The sequence below is a fragment of the Porites lutea genome, chromosome 8 (assembly GCF_958299795.1).
Source record: "Porites lutea chromosome 8, jaPorLute2.1, whole genome shotgun sequence".
NCBI lineage: Eukaryota > Metazoa > Cnidaria > Anthozoa > Scleractinia > Poritidae > Porites > Porites lutea.
The window spans coordinates 33,659,905-33,678,639 of NC_133208.1; the positions used below are offsets into that span (position 1 = coordinate 33,659,905).

Consider the following 18,735-nt stretch of genomic DNA (forward strand, 5'->3'; position numbering starts at 1 on the left):
TGCGCACGCTGCGCACGCGCTTTTACGGCTTAGCCGCTCAGTACTGACAAAACCGACAAGTGCAGGCTAGAACTGCGCAAAATTCGGCTCGGGATGACATGATTGAAAACTCCTTTGGGGGCCCTCATAAGTCATTATCAATGGCAAGACAAACAAGAAAAGAAATTTGAAACTGAATAAAGCCAGCAAATGGCGAGGAAAGTCAAATTGTATGACAGAAGTTTTGCAGTGACAAGCCTATACGCCTTGAAAAAATTTTACACTTGTTTCACACTTATCTCAAAACTCTCAAAGAAAATCAAACTTCAATCAATCAATCAATAAATAATTCAAGTTTTATTTACGCTATCACTTCATTAAAAAATGCATTTTTAAGCATTTTAAACAATGACACTCACACTCAGATCCCTCTTCCCTTCTGTTAAACCAAATCTCGTTCAAGGAAAATCTTTCTAATTTAGAACAAACAAAAGACATCCACGACGTTCAAGATAGCCCTATTTCAATTTCCGAAATAGAAAACATGGCGAAATCACTGAAACCTAAAAAGGCCTCTGGACCTGACAAAATCGGCAATGAAATGTTCAAAACTGGTATAAAATGATACCGAAAAATTCCGAAAATAAGCCTCGGGGCTTGTATTTTTCAAAGGCCCGTTTTGAAGGGGCTTATTTTTGGAGGGGCTTATGTACGAAGGGAAATTTGCGTTTCAAAATCGATTGGGCTAGCGTGTAGTGGGAAGGAAATTTATCGTTTTTGCTTTGTTTTACTTTGTATTTGAGGGCACATTCCAAGTACAAGCCCCCAGGGGGGTTTATATTCGGAGGGGCGATGTAACGGAGGGTTTTTTGCGTTACGAGTTTGGGGGGCTTATACAAGGAGGGGCTTGTTTTCGGAATTTTACGGTAACCCAATTCTTAAATCTGGCAACAAACGAGACCCAGCAAACTACAGGGGCATATGCATAAATAGTTAATTAGGAAAACTCTTCACCTCTATTCTAATACAAGACTAAAAAATCATGTTGTTGATCGAAAAATTTTACATCAAGCTCAAATTGGCTGTTTGCCAGGTCATCGTACATCTGATCACATTTTCAGTTTACCAACCCTAGTCGACCAATAGTTGAAACATTTGCCAAAAGGTAAATTATACAACTGCTTCATTGATTTCAAGAAAGCTTTTCATTCAATTTGGCATGATGGCCTCTTTTGCAAACTCCTCCAATACAATATCGGGGACAAATTTTATAACTTGATTTAAAGTCTTTATTCTAAAACTAAATGCTCAATAAAAGTTTCTAATCAAAGGACAGAATTCTTTGATTATTGCGAAGATGTCATGCAAGGCTGTATCCTTTCTCCCATGCTATTTAATTTATACCTTAATGAAATCTCCTTTCTACTTGACCATGGAGACACAGATCCCATAGTTCTACCGATCCGACCCCATCTAAGCTGTCTACTATATGCAGATGATTTAGTTTTGATCCCTCAGTCAGCTGAAGGATTAGAAAATGCTCTCTCCATCCTCGCAGAGTATTGTGAACATTGGCTTTCATCGGTGAATCAAAAGAAAACTAAAATTAGGAATTTCGAGAAGAAATATAGGAAGTCGACTCTTAATAACATTGTTTTCATATCACTGGGCGCAACATAGAAATTGTCAACAATTACAGTTACCTTGGAAATAATTTTTCATCCACTAGAAATTTCAAAGTTTGTAAATCAAATTTAAAAGATAAGGCGATCCTTCGCAAAACAGTGTTTACAAATTTCAAAGGATATGGCTGAGAAAAATCAGCCAGGCATAACACAAAAGAGTTAAAACATTATGTGATGAAGATAGTTCACGCTCCATGATTTTAAAAGAAAATAACGGCAAAACTTTCATCTCCAGTGTCGCTCAAATCTGTCCAAAGCTTTAATCAACCACCAACTCTTAATTTTTGCCTCGAGCAGGATAACTCAAATTCCCCGCTAACCCGAACTAAATTTGATTTCCCTTGATCAAAATACACCGAAATGTACCCCGACAATTTGAATTCTTCAGGGGCACCCAACGAGAATGTAGTTCAAAACCACTCACCACGGCTGCCACTCCATTAGCTATTCTTGTCGTGTAATCGGTAAAAACACTGAGGGCCTTTTTTGAGCAAATAATAGACAAGAAAAGACAGAAGAACATTTGTCTTCTTAAAATAACCCACTAAGGAAGAGATCTGGAGGTCCAAAGATTTCCTAAGACCGCGGTCTAAGTTAGACTTCGTTTAAATAATCGACCCAAAATCTAACACTACAGCATTTTGATTTTAATAACTACAACGAACAGATCACGAATTGGCAGTGAATTGGACAGTTATTTCCCTGTGTTATAATAAGAAAGCATAGTTACATTTGCACTGTACTGTATACTGAAATGCTGTATACTAAAATCAGTTAACTACCAATTTTTACATGGAAAATTGAAAATTCAGTCGACCCAGATAATTCGAATTCCCGCTAGATCGAACTGTTTTTCTTTTCCCTTCAGAGTTCGAGTTATCGGGGTTCTACTGTAGTTGGACCCCCTGCTGCACTTTCCGTAGGACAAGGGTAAGGCCAACTGTACGGGGAATGAGATTTGGTCTTAATTCCCCTGAGCTACACTGAAGTAGCGACCCTTCAAAAGCGGCGATAGGAAAGAGAAATCTTGAAAGTAACAACAAAACTTATGGTATTGTTGTGAAGAATTTTGAAAGTTATTTTTAAGACGGATCTATCTTAACTTTTGAGTTTAGTTTTTGGGGGTGTGTTCGAGTAACTCGCTCGCTACACGACGAGGTACCAGGAATCTGAGTTACATCTTGCTTTTATACTTCTTAATCTTCTTACAACTTCTGCTTACTCTACAACTACACTACTTCTCCTACATATCTCTACTAAGGATAACATCATAAGACAAATTTTCAATCACGCGGGCTTCAAAAGGAAACTCATGAGAATCAATAACAAATTTCATTGGTGACTTTCCCAAAATAGTTAAACAGGAACCATTGACGGTAGTCACACTCTCCGAATCAGGTCCATCTAGCCTAGGGTAAGCGTGACACAAATACTTCCGCCACACTTTAGCACTTACTGCTGTGACAGCAGCTCCTGAATCTATTAAACAATGAAAACTATGACCTTCTATACTAACAGGCAGAGTAGAGCTTCCAGCCACGAAAGGAAGAGAAATATTACTATCTGCTTCTTCTACTCCATTATCAACGCAAGCTGAAATAGGCTTTAAAAGGAAAAACATCAGACTTAATAACAAAATTGAGCCATACTTTACCAAGAACGCTAAGAGGAGAACCACTTATAGTCGTTACACAACTGGTCGACGAGGAATCTAAACAAAAATTTTTGTGACTAAGATACTTGTCCCAAACTTGAGAACTAATTGCTGTTACCGCTGCTCCTGTGTCAAGGAGAGCACGATAACTATTTCCCTTTATTGTTACACTTACATTAAAATTGTCCCTCTGGAAAGGATGAATAGAATCAATTTTACTGAATGTGGCAGGCAAAGAAGCCCTGTCAGTCACATCAGTCACATATGCCCTTGTCTCTGGGCTACTTGCGACAGACAAGCCACGACATTCACCACAAATATTATTTTTAGCCCCAACGATATTTACCTCCAAATTTTCTTCATTTTTAGACTCAGGCGCCAACTGTTCTTCTTTCTTAATTTTATCTATACTGACTTTTCGAGATAAATTTTCACTTGAAGACTTCTCTGTTGCCATACTTGAAACTTTAACAGAGGCTGATGAAAATGAGTCGTTTCAAGTTTTGTCACAAAAATTAATTTCCCATTTTGAATCAAAAGTAACTCTATGGCAGTTGAGGCAAAAATTAGAAGAACGTCGTCAGTTGTTAGGGGAGACTGTTGCCGATTATTATTACGATATTCTTTCATTCTGCTGTCGTCTAAATTTACCTAAAAGTGAATGGATTTATTGTTTTGTACGTGGTTTAAGGCCTGAAATGCGTGAACATGTTATTTTACATCAACCGCCTGATTTAGAGTCTGCATTGAACATTGCAAAACTAAAAGGAGGGGGACATTGGGGATTTGCGGTGTTGCGGTGTTGGGCATTTTTTCATGCGGTGTTGCGGCGAATAAAATCTCAGCTTGCGGTGTTGCGGTGTTCTTAAACCTCACGGTGTGCGATGTTTGCGTCTTAAAGTCTGCGGTGTTCGGTGAAACGAAGTTATCTGCGGTGTCGCAGTTTCCATTTTGAAGTTTGTCAGATCTAAATTTAGCCTCCATCATGTTTGATTTGAAATAAAATACACTCTAAGTGTCCTCTAATACTCTCTAGTTAATATTAAATACGCTGCCCGTCACCAATCCTAAGCCTGTTATTCATTTATATTAAGTAACTTGATAAGCAACGTGACCTTCGCGACCCGGATCGCCACATGTACGTCCGTCAGGCAAGATGAGCGAAAACCTTGCGACTGACGCAGCTGATCCTGTCGATCCTGAATGCGTAGTTCATTGCGTAGCTTTTTTTACGAGGAGGGCAAGGTGGAGAAGACTATAGGTGGAAAAACAAATTTCGATGCTCCATAAACAAGGAGGAAAAGAGACTCGCGAAGTTTGTAGAATGCATTTGGTAAGTAACACACATTGTCTCTGTATCTGAATATCGTAGCTAGTCTTAACTGTATAAGGTCGTACGGAGGTCAATCTGATATCTGTCTAAACCCACTCCAAGGTCGTTCGATCTTCTGGGACCTTTAAGACGCTGTTTGGGTCACTATTCGACCTATTTTTGTCTACTTTCTCAAATGGGTCAAATAGCTATTGATATCAAGCGCGTGAACGGGCCGCGGGAGACTAGGGGGGAGGGACAATTGGGAGGGGTAAGGTGTATTTTTTTTTGGTTTAAAAGAGAAATAACAGAGAGAAAAAAAAGAAAGAAAGAATAAAATTTCAAGCCAACGTGGTAACGCGAAAACTAGTTTTGGCTAGAATAATCGTTTTAATAATCGCCCTTTTTTTAAACTTTTCCATCCTCATAAACCTTATGCATAATGACGTTAAACAATGCTTTTGCGGCTTGAACGTGCATTGTTGTAGTTGTAGTCACGCACGAATCCAATATGGCGTTGTATTTCCCCGAAGCGGGAAATTTAAATGGCAGAAATGCTGACAAGTGTTCTGATGTGGCCGGGTGCTCAAGTAGCGGCTCGGGGTATTTGTTTGAGCCTTCAGATACGTCAAATACTACGTACTTTTCCTATTTCCCCCACTACTAGCACAACTGGCCGCCATCTTGGATTTAAGCGTGACTACAACTACCATACTGCCTTTCGGGCGTGTTACGTTATCATGCATACGGTCTATTGCCTGAGTACCCATAGTTAAAAGGTTTCAAAGCCTGAAACTTAAATATTCAAGAAAGGAGACTGGGAGTATTTTTCGGTGACAATGTTAATTAATTTCAGGACAAGCGACTCTCCGGAAATATTCTTGTAGCACGAGGCAGCGGTAATTTTCCGCTCAAGTTCATAGATCTTCTAGGATTCTAGAGTCAAAGTGTACGTAACAACCAAGATCGAAAGGCATAGGCAGAGTAACTACAGCTTTGGCCTCGTTATGTGTTGTTTCAGAGATTTTCTTAAGGTCAAAGGCAAAATCTTGAAAGCTTACTAGTACTTACTAGTACTGACGCTGAAATCATCAGACTGAAAATAGATATTGCGGTGACGGTGATCCACCGACTTTTCTTGCGGTGATGCGGTGTTCGGCAAAATTTTTTGCGGTGTTGCGGTGTTCAGACCCCCCCAATGTCCCCCTCTAAAAGAGTTGGTAACTCTTAGCCGTAAATCGAATAATGGTCAAGAAGTCGAGAATTTTAAAGAATTACAGTCTAACCCCTCAGAAGAGGAAATCAAACAATCTGTCAGGGACGAATTTAATGTCTGGAGCACAGACTTCCAAAATAATGGAAATCGTCGTATTAATCGTAAATTTCGATCGGGTAAACTTAATCGTTTTCGTTATGGGGGCAGCATTTTCAGAAAGAATCCTAAATTGGGTAGTTATGGAAGTTCGAAACCCAACTTTAGTGGCCTGTATCGGAAAAACAATATGAAGAATGCTTTTCACCAGGGAAAAATGGGCGCTCAGTTAAACTGGCTGGCGCCCCTATCGTGTGTGGTAGTGAACCCGTGATGGGGGCGCTTGAAAATTCTACAAGTAATAACCATTCTTCCGTCGGATCTAGTTCTGATAAATGTGCTTTCAGTAACTCTGGAAATTCGGCCGAGAATGTTACTAAAATGAATGTTCAAGAGTTAAGCCATGTTATGTCTAATCCCTGTGAGCCTGTTGTTACACCAAAGTCTAAAATGTTTAAACTTCAAGTTTCCGTCACATGTCAACATGAGTGTTCTCAAGATTGTCAACCTCAAGATGTCCCTAATGAAAATATTTTGGTTGGCGTTATTAAGTGTCTTTCTCAGGTCAAAACAAAATTTAATGGTGTGATCGCCGGGTCATCGCCAAATGAAAACGAAAATGTTCACTCGCCAAATGTACCTATGTTTTCTCCTAAAAGTGAAGTCATTTATGACAAATCTTCAAGTGAAAATTTATCTCGAAAAGTCAGTATAGATGAAATTAAGAAAGAAGAACAGTTGGCGCCTGAGTCTAAAAATGAAGAAAATTTGGAGGTAAATATCTTTGGGGCTAAAAATAATATTTGTGGTGAATGTCGTGGCTTGTCTGTCGCAAGTAGCCCAGAGACAAGGGCATATGTGACTGATGTGACTGACAGGGCTTCTTTGCCTGCCACATCCAGTAAAATTGATTCTATTCAGCCTTTCGAGAGTGACAATTTTAATGTAAGTGTAACAATAAAGGGAAATAGTTATCGTGCACTCCTTGACACAGGAGCAGCGGTAACTGCAATTAGTTCTCAAGTTTGGGACAAGTATCTTAGTCACAAAAATTGTTGTTTAGATTCCTCGTCGACCAGTTGTGTAACGACTGTAAGTGGTTCTCCTCTTAACGTTCTTGGTAAAGTATGGCTCAATTTTGTTATTAAGTCTGATGTTTTTCCTTTTGAAGCCTATGTTATCAAAGATTTAACTCATGACGTTGTTTTGGGCAGGGATTTTCTTCAAAAATATTGTTCGAGAATTGATTTTATGGAGAACATCATTGAATTTTTCCACCCCGAGGATCCCCTCCCCTTTGCTGATAGTTTTGGTGATGATTTGGATGCTGAAGTTTTTGATCAATGTATTTTGTCAGTGCATGCTGATAATTCTTTTACTATTCCCGCTCAATCAGAAGTCGTTGTTATTGGTAGATTAAGTTCAGTGCCGAAAGATGTAAACACCATTGCCAGTGAAATTTATGGATTGGTCACGCCTAAGTCTGATTTACCTCACCGTTATTCAGTTTTTGGAGCGTCAGAGCTCGTAAAGGTTTCTAGTGATGTAACTATTCCTGTTAGGATGGTAAACCCTTCCGCTCAACCAGTTAAAATTTTTCGTATGACTAAATTGGCAGATTTTGAGCGTGTTGACAATGATGTAGCAACATTTGAGATTGGCAGAAATTCCACTTCTTCGGATGCTCAACATAATTCTTCAAATTATATGCAACAGCCAAAAGATTATTCAGAGTTTCCTGATTTGTCGAATAGTATTTTGAATGATAATGAGAAAGTAAAGTTTAAGAATTTGTTTAATAAATATCGTAATGTTTTTGCTTTTCCTGGGGATCAGTTGGGTAGAACATCCCTTGTACAGCATGTCATTGATACCGGTGATGCTACGCCTATTAAGCAAAGGCCGTATAGAGTATCTCCTGATGTTAAGAAAGAGATTGACCGTCAAGTGGACGAAATGCTTGAAAAAGGAATAATTCAAGAGTCTGTCTCTCCTTGGAGCTCTCCAGTTGTTTTGGTAAAAAAGAAGGATGGGTCATTTAGATTTTGTGTTGATTTTCGTAAAGTTAATAAAGTCACTAAAGTAGATAGCTTTCCAATGCCTTTAGTTGCTGATGCGCTAGATTCTTTAGCTGGTGCAAGCGTGTTTTCCGTGTTGGATCTAAAAAGTGGTTTTTGGCAAATACAAATGCAGAGGGAATCGCAACAGAAGACAGCCTTTTCTACGCACAATGGCCTTTATGAATTTCTGACAATGCCGTTTGGATTAGTGAATTCAGGAGCCAGTTTTCAAAGACTTATGGGTCATATTTTGAGAGGCTTAGAATACCGTTTTGCTTTGATTTACATTGATGATATAATCATTTTCTCTAAGTCTGTAGATGAGCATTTAGTCCATTTGGAAGAAGTTTTTAGAAGGTTGCGTGACGCCAATGTTAAGTTGAATCCAAAGAAATGCAGTTTCGTTAAACAAAGAGTAGAGTATCTTGGTCACGTAGTTACGCCAGAAGGCATTAGTCCCAACCCAGACAAAGTAAGGGTGGTTCAGGAATACCCCACCCCCACAAATTTGAAGGAATTGAGGAGTTTCTTAGGCCTTGCTAATTATTACAGACGTTTTGTAAGAGGTTTTTCACATATTGCCAACCCTTTGAATGCTTTGACAAAGAAGAACGTTCCTTTTGTTTGGACTGTAGCTTGTGCTGAGGCTTTTGACAAGCTTAAGCGTGCCTTTTAGTTTCTGCACCCATTTTGGCGTATCCTAATTTTCAGGAACCATTTTTGCTATTTGTTGATGCTAGCTCCACTGGTATTGGTTTTACCTTGGCACAAATTCAAAATAGAAAAGAAGTCGTCATTGCGTACAATGGTCGTGGTTTGAATCAGGCAGAGCAAAATTATAGTACCACAGAAAGAGAAGCTCTCGCATTAGTTGAAGGTATTAAGAAATTTCAGCCTTATTTACACAATCATAAGTTTACTGTTGTTACTGATCATAGTTCTCTTCGTTGGTTAATGAATGTTAAAGATGCTTCTGGTCGTCTTGCGAGATGGGCCTTACTTTTGCAACAATATGACTTTAATATTGTTCATCGCCCTGGTAGAATCCATGGTAATGCTGATTGTTTGTCTAGACGTCCGTATGATTCTTGTGCAATGAGTTCGCTCTGTAAAGAAGGCCCTCAAACGCCTCACACTCAAGAAATGCAAAGAAGAGATCCTGAATTAGCTGTAATGATTGATTTTCTAGAGAATGATATCCTACCTACTAACGATAAAGATGCACGCAAGATTTTACTCACAAGCGATAATTTTTATATTGGTCAAGATGGTTTGCTTTACCACATTGATTTTAATCGAAGGCGTAATTCTCGTGAATCTTTTTCTCAGCTTGTTGTCCCAGCTGCATTACGTTTTGAAATTCTCTCTAATGTACATGATCATATTGCTGGTGCTCATTTTGGCTTGAACAAAACTTTTAGTAAGCTTAAGCAAAGATACTGGTGGAAAGGTATGTTTAAAGATGTAGAACACTGGGTTAAGTCTTGCGTTGAGTGTTCAATGAGAAAGTCTCCACGAAATTCGAAAAAAGCACCTTTACTTCCGATTCCAGTCGAGGGTGCATTTGACAGAGTGGCTGTTGACGTTTTAGGTCCTTTTCCACCTTCTAGTAAAGGCAGTAGGTATATTGTAGTTTTTAGTGATTATTTAACTCGTTGGGTCGAAGCTTTCCCAGTACCTAGTGTCGAAGCAACTGTTATTGCACGTCTTTTGATCGATGAAATTATTTCTAGACAGGGGGCACCACGTGTGTTGCTCTCTGACAGGGGAACTAACTTTTTATCTAAGGTCGTTGCAGAAGTTTGTAAGATATTTCAAATTCAAAAGGTCAATACTTCTAGTTATCACCCACAGACCGATGGTCTTGTAGAAAGGCTTAATTCTACCTTGTGTCAGTCTTTGTCAATGTACGTTTCCAAAAACCAGAAAGATTGGGACGAGTTCATACCGCTTATTTTGTTTGCGCATAGGACTTCTGTTTTAGATGCAATTGGGGATTCTCCTTTTTACGTTCTTTATGGGCGAGAGCCACGCTTGCCAATTGACGTTAAGTATTTGCCTCCTGCGGCTGATGATTTGAGTACTTCGGTCCTTGACTATCGAAAACGTGTTGTCGAAAAAGTCGAATTGGCTCAGAATTTAGCGAGAGAAAATTTACAACGTGCACAACAAAAAATGAGGGATTATTACGATCAAAAGACAAAAGAACCTCTTTTTGAAGTTGGACAGCGTGTTTGGGTTTATACCCCGAGGACTAGAAAAGGGTTATCCAAAAAGTTGATGCATAATTGGTTGGGTCCATACAGAATTGTTGAGAAATTGTCACCGGTTCATTTTAAGTTAAGCACGATCACCAATAAAAAAGTTGCTTTTTCGTGTCACGCAAATCGTATGAAGCCATTTGTTGATCCTAATTTGAGACCAATTGACCCTCCGCCTTTTGATGACCCTGCCGAGCCGTACATTATTGAATCTGATATTCCAAAAGATTGTTTTGAGTCAATTTCTGCTGAAGCGAATCCTAAAGACACTGACTTAAATCCAGTTTGTATTGAGACGCCACAAAAACAGAAAGAGTCAAACAAGGAATTATACCGCGAAAAGACAAAGAATCAACTTCAAAATGCAAAAGAATCAACTCCGGAAGCAATTGTTATCGACAATGAAACTGTGTTTAGTACAGAAAAAATTCTAAAACATCGAAAGAGATATGGAAAGGTCGAGTACTTGGTGAAGTGGCTCTTCTTTCCTAGGAACCAATCAACGTGGGAACCGGAACACCATATTTTGGATAGACGTCTCATTGATAATTATCTTCAATCACAAAAATAATTTTAGTTTTTGTACTCTGCCTTGCTGCTTGGCTTATATTTCTTTGATTTTCTCTTACCCATAAATTGAGTTCGGTATTCCACAAGATATTCTTGTCCATGAATTTATGAATGCCTTCTCTCTGTTTTTCTAGTCTGTCTATAATCTTTTTGTGGGTTGTTTACAATATCATGAATTTGATAAGTTTTTGAAGTCAGAAGTTCACCATCTGTTATCAGTTAGTTTTCCATTAGTGTCTGAAATGTTATTATAAACACAGTTAATATTAAGTTCTTCATTAAACAAGTTGAGTAGTTCTCTTCATTATCAAGTTATGCCCACGTGAAATTATTGCATCTGTCTTTTTTTTTTTTTTTAAATCTTTTGATCTATTAGCTTCTATATTTATGTTTTGTTTCTGTGGTTATTTTGTTTAAGTTCTTTGTGTAAAATAGTTATTATAACCTTAGACGTCGGAAATTAGATAATTAGATATATTACGTGCTTTTTAATAGTTATTTTGAAAAGTTGCTTGCATTGGCATTTCGTCATGTATTCAATCACCTATTCTTCTGTTGTTCTTCGATGGCTTGTCGGTGATTTTCGTCATTTTGTACTACTGAAACGGACCTGAGCATTACTAGATTGTTAATCTCCAAGAAGTCTAAACACACTTTGATCACTCCGCATGGCATGGGCTACTTTGTTTGGTCGAGTTTGACCCCTTCTTTGTTACGGTTAAGCAGAACTGTGCTTGTTGATACTTATCACTGGTTAGTACTTTGTGTCTTCGTCAGATGAGTTCTCTTCATTTGGAGCTGTGTTTCATAACATTTACAAACAAGATAGCCTTGTCTTCCAAGTATGCGTTACCCGCTACATTCAAGTTGAAATGGCGTTTGTAGCAACCGTCTTGTATGCTACTACAGGATGATTTATGCTGTTAATTAATTCTCAACGTTTTCAAGTGGTTCTCTAGTCAAGTCCTTCACAAGAACACTCTCATCAATTTATTTAGCTCAAGTTTTCAAGTGTCAAGATTCAAGAACAATGAATTGAACACTGAACTATTGACATTGAACAGTTGATCTTGTTTTAATTAATATTGTGTAGTGTGATAGTTTTGTTTTGATATTTAACGCAGTTATTTCCCATTTATATGTATTACGTCCTTTTGCATCGAGGACGATGTTTTTTCTAAGGGGGGAGGAATGTTGTGAAGTATTTTGAAAGTTATTTTTAAGACGGATCTATCTTAACTTTTGAGTTTAGTTTTTGTTTCATTAAGTATTGTTTTTGTCCACGTACTGTTTTCCTGTTTTGATCTTTTGTTTTTACTTGTACTTGAAGTTATGCTTAGCTCGCGAATCTACTTATTGCCATATTAGGAATGTTACAGGTGGTCGTGTTTGTGGTGTTAGAGCTGACCTTCGTTCTTTGGTAATTATCAGCTGCGGCTGTGCGTAAGCTAATCTATTCCCTGACAATAGCAAACCCGTTGCAGTGTTAGCGATAAGAAATACAATAGAAACTCTTCCGGTCAGCTAACCCAAACATGTCCAGCTTTGGCTATTAAAACCGTTACTATACTTGAACTAGTTAATAGAGAAAAGCAGGAAAAGTAGGGAGAAGTAGTGTAAGCAGAAGTTGTAAGAAGATTAAGAAGAATAAAGCAAGATGTAAATCAGATTCCTGGTACCTCGTCGTGTAGCGAGCGAGTTGCTCGAACACACCCCCACAGTATGTAAATTGGGTGAATCATTTGTTGTGATGATCCAAAGTAATAATCAATAGAGTTAAGACCTGTTTCCAACGAGAAATGTTTTCCATTTTTCTTTCTTTCAAAACCTCAGGACTTTATTTAATTTTACGAAAAATCCTTTGTAATTGTACAGGATTCAGGCTTACGGCCGGTGTAAGTTTTGCCCTGTTGCTGTTGCCCTCATTTTCCATATAAAATCAAGGTCAATAACTGATTCAGAGGAGCACAAAGAATTATCTGAGTTTGAGAATTTAATATTAGGTGTTATCCCACACAGAAAGTATAAGATAATGCAAACCAGTCAGCTAAGTCCACGGTAGCAGTAGTCTTTCCATTTGTGAATCTAAACAATTATCAATAACCTTATGAAAGATCTTGAGCCAAAACTTTCTTAACGTTTTTTGGCAAATCTTCAAAAACTGATTCTGGGATTTTCACATAAAGTTGAGAAACAAAGTCAAACATTGCATCCCGGCCAAGATACCCGTACTCTACTTCAAGGAATGTCTTTAGATCATTTGGCCCTTGAACACTAACCCCTTCAAAGTTGTATCTCTTGAGTGGTAATACGCATATCTTAGGGAACAGCTTTCTTCTAAAGTCATAGCTTCCAGGAATATTCCAATTATAACAAAAACAATTAGGATTATCAGGATGTTGACCAAAAGTGAAAACATCTAAATGAGCTAGGGTAGGATCAAACCGTATATCATGTCTTATTCCAAACTCATCCCATAGTTTCTTGGTGGCAAAAAATTTAAGCCGTTTACCGCCAACTCCATTGAAAGGTATTTCATTTCCCTGTTTATCAAACCAACTTGTTCCTGTCACAGGGCACTTATAAGACAGGTTAATGTTACCATCTTGTGTCGATAAAAATGAAGGCATATTTTGCATAACTTTTAAGAAGTCAGTCTCAAAAATTGCAACATCAACATCACCATCATGACGGATCATCTTTCCATTTTCCCTATAAACTGAAAGAGCTGTACCACCGCAAACTAGGTAATGGATATCCATTTTACTGAGATACTCTGTCACTTGTTTAAGGACATAAATACAAAGAGGTTTAAATGCCTTGTTTTGTCCCATCTTTGACCTGAAGTTTCTCACAGTACAACCATTCCACATATCAAAACTGAGGGAGTTGGGCTCTGCCAAATGCTGCTGAACTTCATTGTTACTGTTGTCTGGTGCACAAATAGCCAAGAAATCATCGTCACCTGTAGCCATCGTAATCTGTAATTCAAAATAAAAAAATTCTTTTCTAGCAACAGCCAAAAAATACCCGAAAATTACAAAACTAAAAATTGTTACACAGTAGGCGGTGTGAGCTGCTAAGAAGAATGGAATCCTCCATTTTGATTGGCTATTTGAGTGCAAGCAAAATGGGCTCATCTAGCCTGCTCAGAATTTCTCGCTCTCTTTGGGCAAGATAATAAGTTCTTGATTCAAAGACTGAGCTTGTTTGGTCAAGATGGCTGGAGATATATATTGCACGCTTCATTTTTGCTGCTCTCTCATGCTGAGGGAGGGGAAGGAAGACATGTCATATTTTGCAGTGAAGACTTAGAGAGTGAATTAATTGTGTAAGTTGAGACTTGAGAGCACAAGGCCTCACATAAGGGAAAATATGATTGTTTTCTTTGCATTCTGCAACCAAAATCAAATCTCCTGAAGTCTTCACACCAACAGGACTTTTAAAGTTTTCAGGGCACAAAGAAGCAAATAATCCTCTAATAGGATAAATCATCCAAGAAAGCTACACTTACATGTCTTGCACAAAGAAGCATCACAAAACACAACCAGACCGATGCTGGTAGCCTATCTGTTTAAGGTTATTTTACACGCTAAATGTAATTCCCTCTCTGCCTTACTTTGCCAATGTCCAGGTCACCATCCAGGATTGATTAAGGACCCTTTTGTCCATCAGTACTTAGAAGTACATTTGCATCAATCTATGTCTCACTTGAACGATTGAACTTATTAGTTCATAACTTTTGGATTTTTAAAAATATAATTTAGCTCCACATTTATTAAAATGTAACTTGGTAGAGCTATTTTACTGTTAACATCAAACGTTTCCTCACAAACTCCGGTATGCCATTGTAATATAAGTAATAATGTTATTGGTGCAAAGTAAGCCAATATTAGGTCAAACACCATCTTTTTCGCGCATTTTTTTCACAAATGACGTCATGTGACGTGTGCATTATGACGTCATTTATCATCCCTCCCCCATCAAATCTCAATATTTGAAGATGTGGGGGGTTGACAGCCCTGACAGTATAAAAGTGTGTGTCACAGGATGATAGTGGAGTTTTTGTCTGCTGTTCCCATTATGGGACATTTCCAGCTTTCAGAAGAAAATTTAAAATGCCTGACAAATGCCCCAGCAGGGAAAGAGGCCAGTTGGTATGGGCACACTTAGAACTGACGCAGCCTTAATTAGACTATAAAGCTATGGTCTCCTGAAAGTAACGAAAGCCTTGACTGCTGATACGAAGGTAACCATTTCCAGGCTCGGTCATACCGAAAATTGTATTTTAAATGGAGGACGTCAAACGATATTTCCAGCCGTTTTATCGCCAAATACAATAATTAGATTGATTGGTACCTTTGAATAGCCCTCATTCAATCGCCTAAAACACTAGGACAGTTTCCACGAGAGGTTCATCAAAGTTCGCCATCTTGGATTCAAGTTTGAGCAGAGAACTGGGGCGACTATTTGGCGAACTTTGAGCTCAGTGCACAGTATACCCTAGCCAATACCCTAGCCTCCCCCGCAGGCGTTTTTAGGGGAGATCGTATTTCTTCCCTCCCCTAAAAACGCCTGCGGGGGAGGCTAAGTATACCCAAGCCAGGACCTTCCCCACCGGTGGCCCCGTGCTTGGTTGTTGGTTGGTTTTGTCGGGGTTTTGTCACAAACATACGGACTGTGTAGCAGTCTTCCCGTCAGTTGTTGTTGTTGTTTCTTTAGAAAAAAATCACAGGAGCCTGCTGTCATCAGGCAACGCTCCTCCCATAAACGTGAGGTTTTTCCTCTTTGGAGCGGGCCTACATGGAACACGAAGAAAGGGGTTTTCGACGCCACGAAAATACCTGAATCACGGCCTTGGAGCTAAGCTTAAATATATTTAAGAAATGGAACATCACAGCCCTGTGAAAACTTTATGCATTGGTGGGGGTACACATGGAAATGAGCTTCACGGTGTTTTCTTGGTAAAAAACTGGTTAAAAGATAACAATCATCAGGAGATCAAAAGATCATCTTTTCAAACTCATGCTGTTGTGAGCAACCCCCAGGCAACAAAGAAGTGTGTGCGTTATGTTGATGTCGACCTTAACCGACAATTCACACGCGAAAACCTCTTTCCATCTGAAGATGACAAGCAAGATTCTATTCCTTACGAGGTTCAGCGAGCTAGGGAACTTTATTTACAATTTCAAGACAAGACGGGGGCAAAAGGATTGGATTTTTGGCTGGATTTACATAACGCGACCGCAGATATGGGCCCCTGCTTCATAATCTCAAACAAGAGCAGCCCTTTTGCTTTGCATATCGCGGCTCAAGTACAGGCAGCCTTCCCAGAAATCCGAATCCTACAGCTAACAGGTATTTTCGAGAGTGTTAATTTTGACAGTGAGCAGAACGGAAAGGATGTTAAAAACCAAAATAATACGGATATTTCAGAATTTCCCACCGGGAGTGTTTCAAATATTGCCAAGGAAGGGTTTGCCCTGGAGATGGGCCCCCTTCCTCATGGTACTTTCAATCCAGCCATGTACAACTTAGCAAAGGAAATCGTTCTTGGAGTTCTTGATGCTGTGGAAGAATTCAATCATGGAAAAGAATTTAAAGAGAAGGAAATTGAAGTTTTCAGATTTAAAGGTGTTGTCAACTATCCTGTTGATGGAGAAGGTGATATTTCTGCCATGATTTCTCCTGACATGGATGGAAAAAACTGGAAGCCACTCCACCCAGGAGATCCTCTCTTTTTGTCCTTTTCTGGCCAAACCATACCGTTCCAGGGTGAGCATGTGGTATGGCCAGTTTTTATTAGTGAGGCTGCATATTTCAGCAGCAAGATAGCTTTTGCAGTAACCAACAAGGAGAAGATTTTTATTCAAGCACTAAAAGTAAAAAATGATAAGTAATTAATCAATCACTGCGCTTCTCACTTGCTTCTTTACAAGCTTGTAATATCTGTTACGGTCATGATTCGTGGAACTTAAAGTTTAAAGAAAAAAAAAACATGAAAACACAATGTGAAGATAGAAATTGGTGAAACCAAACTCATGTTTGGTTTCATAACAATGACATTGATTTTAACAATGCTTTGAATATTGATAAAGGGAATAGACCTTATTTATTATAACAAGCATCTTTGCACGCGATTTAGGATAGCTGAAATAAAAGCAATGTCAATGTCAAATTTGTCAATTCTAGTAATCGTGGTCAAGTTTGTTCATTCTTGCAAACAAAAATTTAATAGTCATGGTACAAACAGGTTTTTTTATTGCTTGCTGTGAGAACATCTACAGTTGCTACGGCATCCAAAAAGGTATCAATGATGAATTCCACCCATAACTTGCCATTATCGTCTTTAAGACGAAAAGTTGTGTATTTTCTTCTGTATAGAATAAACAAGCTTGACCAAGATTTCTTGTATTGGCAGATTTTATCATTTATTTGCCCCCTGAGAAACCATGTGGCCTCACTTTTATCCCATCAGTTCTCAAAAACTGCATGCAAAGATGCCAAGCATTGTACATAAGGTCTATTATCACATAAAAAAGTTACTAGAATCCCCTCATCTGAGAGGAGGGGGCGTAGGGGTACTTCTGGCAGTTTCTAATGGGAGTGTACTAGCCGGTTCTCCTAAATCCTAATGGTATTTTCAGACCAAAAGATGTCATTTACCATGCCAGTTTTCAGACCTGGCCCCTGAAATCCACAACCATTTTCTTCCAGAAATTTTGCCATCATTACTAAGATTGGTTTTAAGATTTCTCAAAATCCATTTCTAGTTCACATATTACTCTTTCTTTCCCATTCACTTGGAATTGAAACAACAAATATGTTCATACATTCCCATAGTTTCCTTGAAAACCATGCACATTTCCTCACAGCTGAAATGCGCAAAGTCTGTACCCGTTATCGGACTGAATTGCAGCTACAACCATACCCTTTGGGGCGGCACATACCTATTTTCCTTATATAAAGGAGTACCCTCCTGCTCCATGCCTGGCACACCATGAGCGTTTCTAGACTTTACAGCATGGCCAGTACCTTACACATACTGGGCACAGCCATATCACCCTGGTAGTGGAAGCCATGGACAGTTGTTATGCCCTCATTGGGGTTCACCAGCATGGCAAAATGGTCAGACCTTGTTTTCCTTTTTTAGTGATTTATTTACAAATCAAGCAGGTTTAACAATCTACTGTAGAAATAACGGGCATTAAATATATAGTTAGGGATTACTAATCAGTTTACATAGGTATGAAATAACTAATTGCTGTATTCTCAAGGGAACTAGACGACGAGTAGTCCCCCATTTTCCCTCAGGGATAGTAGAGCTAGTGAAACGCGAGCGCGCGTGAAAATCACCCCACGCCTTTTCTCGCGTGGGGTGATTTTCACGCGCGTTCACGTTTCACTAGCTCTACTATCCCTGAGGAAAAATGGGGGACTACTCGTAGTCTACAAGGGAACTGGAAGTGTTCTTTCAGCAACTGTGGGCTAATTGACGCGCTATATTAGTCTTCCAGGTTTTCAGATAGTGATAACGCAAAGAAAACTGAGCAGGCAAAAACAGCGAGGGAGTTTGAAATCGCGCCACTGCCCTTTATCTGAATGCCTGGAACAGTCAGAATCGTAGCTGAATAGGCAGACGCTTAGCCTGTTCCAGGCTCCGAGATAGTTGGGTCCGCAGAATTGAAGCAGGCTCCGAGATAGTCCTTTCCGCAAAATTGAGAAAGCGCGAACACGAAAATTTTCGCGTGCCTTCACTTACTCGTCATCCCCACTATCTGAGAGCCTGAAACAGGCTAAAAGACCCCCATATATTCCCGACTAAATCTTTGACCAGGGCAAGGCTGTGCCTCTGTCTCTTACCCCGGCAGGTACTCACGACAGTATTCTAGGAAAAAGGGC

General features: G+C 39.0%; 2 protein-coding genes across 2 annotated transcripts; one reads left to right on the forward strand and one right to left on the reverse strand.

Annotated features, from left to right (window-relative positions):
* Positions 1-12,729: 12,729 nt before the first annotated feature.
* Positions 12,730-13,810, reverse strand: LOC140946460 (uncharacterized). Its single transcript, XM_073395583.1, has one exon. It carries the CDS (start codon positions 13,806-13,808, stop codon positions 12,939-12,941), a length of 870 nt encoding a protein of 289 aa, XP_073251684.1. The 5' UTR covers positions 13,809-13,810; the 3' UTR covers positions 12,730-12,938.
* A 1,685-nt stretch (positions 13,811-15,495) lies between these two features.
* Positions 15,496-16,966, forward strand: LOC140946200 (aspartoacylase-like). The gene has a single exon (XM_073395285.1). It carries the CDS (start codon positions 15,720-15,722, stop codon positions 16,731-16,733), a length of 1,014 nt encoding a protein of 337 aa, XP_073251386.1. The 5' UTR covers positions 15,496-15,719; the 3' UTR covers positions 16,734-16,966.
* Positions 16,967-18,735: the final 1,769 nt, after the last annotated feature.

Coding starts and splice junctions, on each gene's coding strand:
- LOC140946460 (XM_073395583.1), bottom strand. CDS start 13,808: ATGGCTACAGGTGACGATGATTTCTTGGCTATTTGTGCACCAGACAAC.
- LOC140946200 (XM_073395285.1), top strand. CDS start 15,720: ATGGAACATCACAGCCCTGTGAAAACTTTATGCATTGGTGGGGGTACA.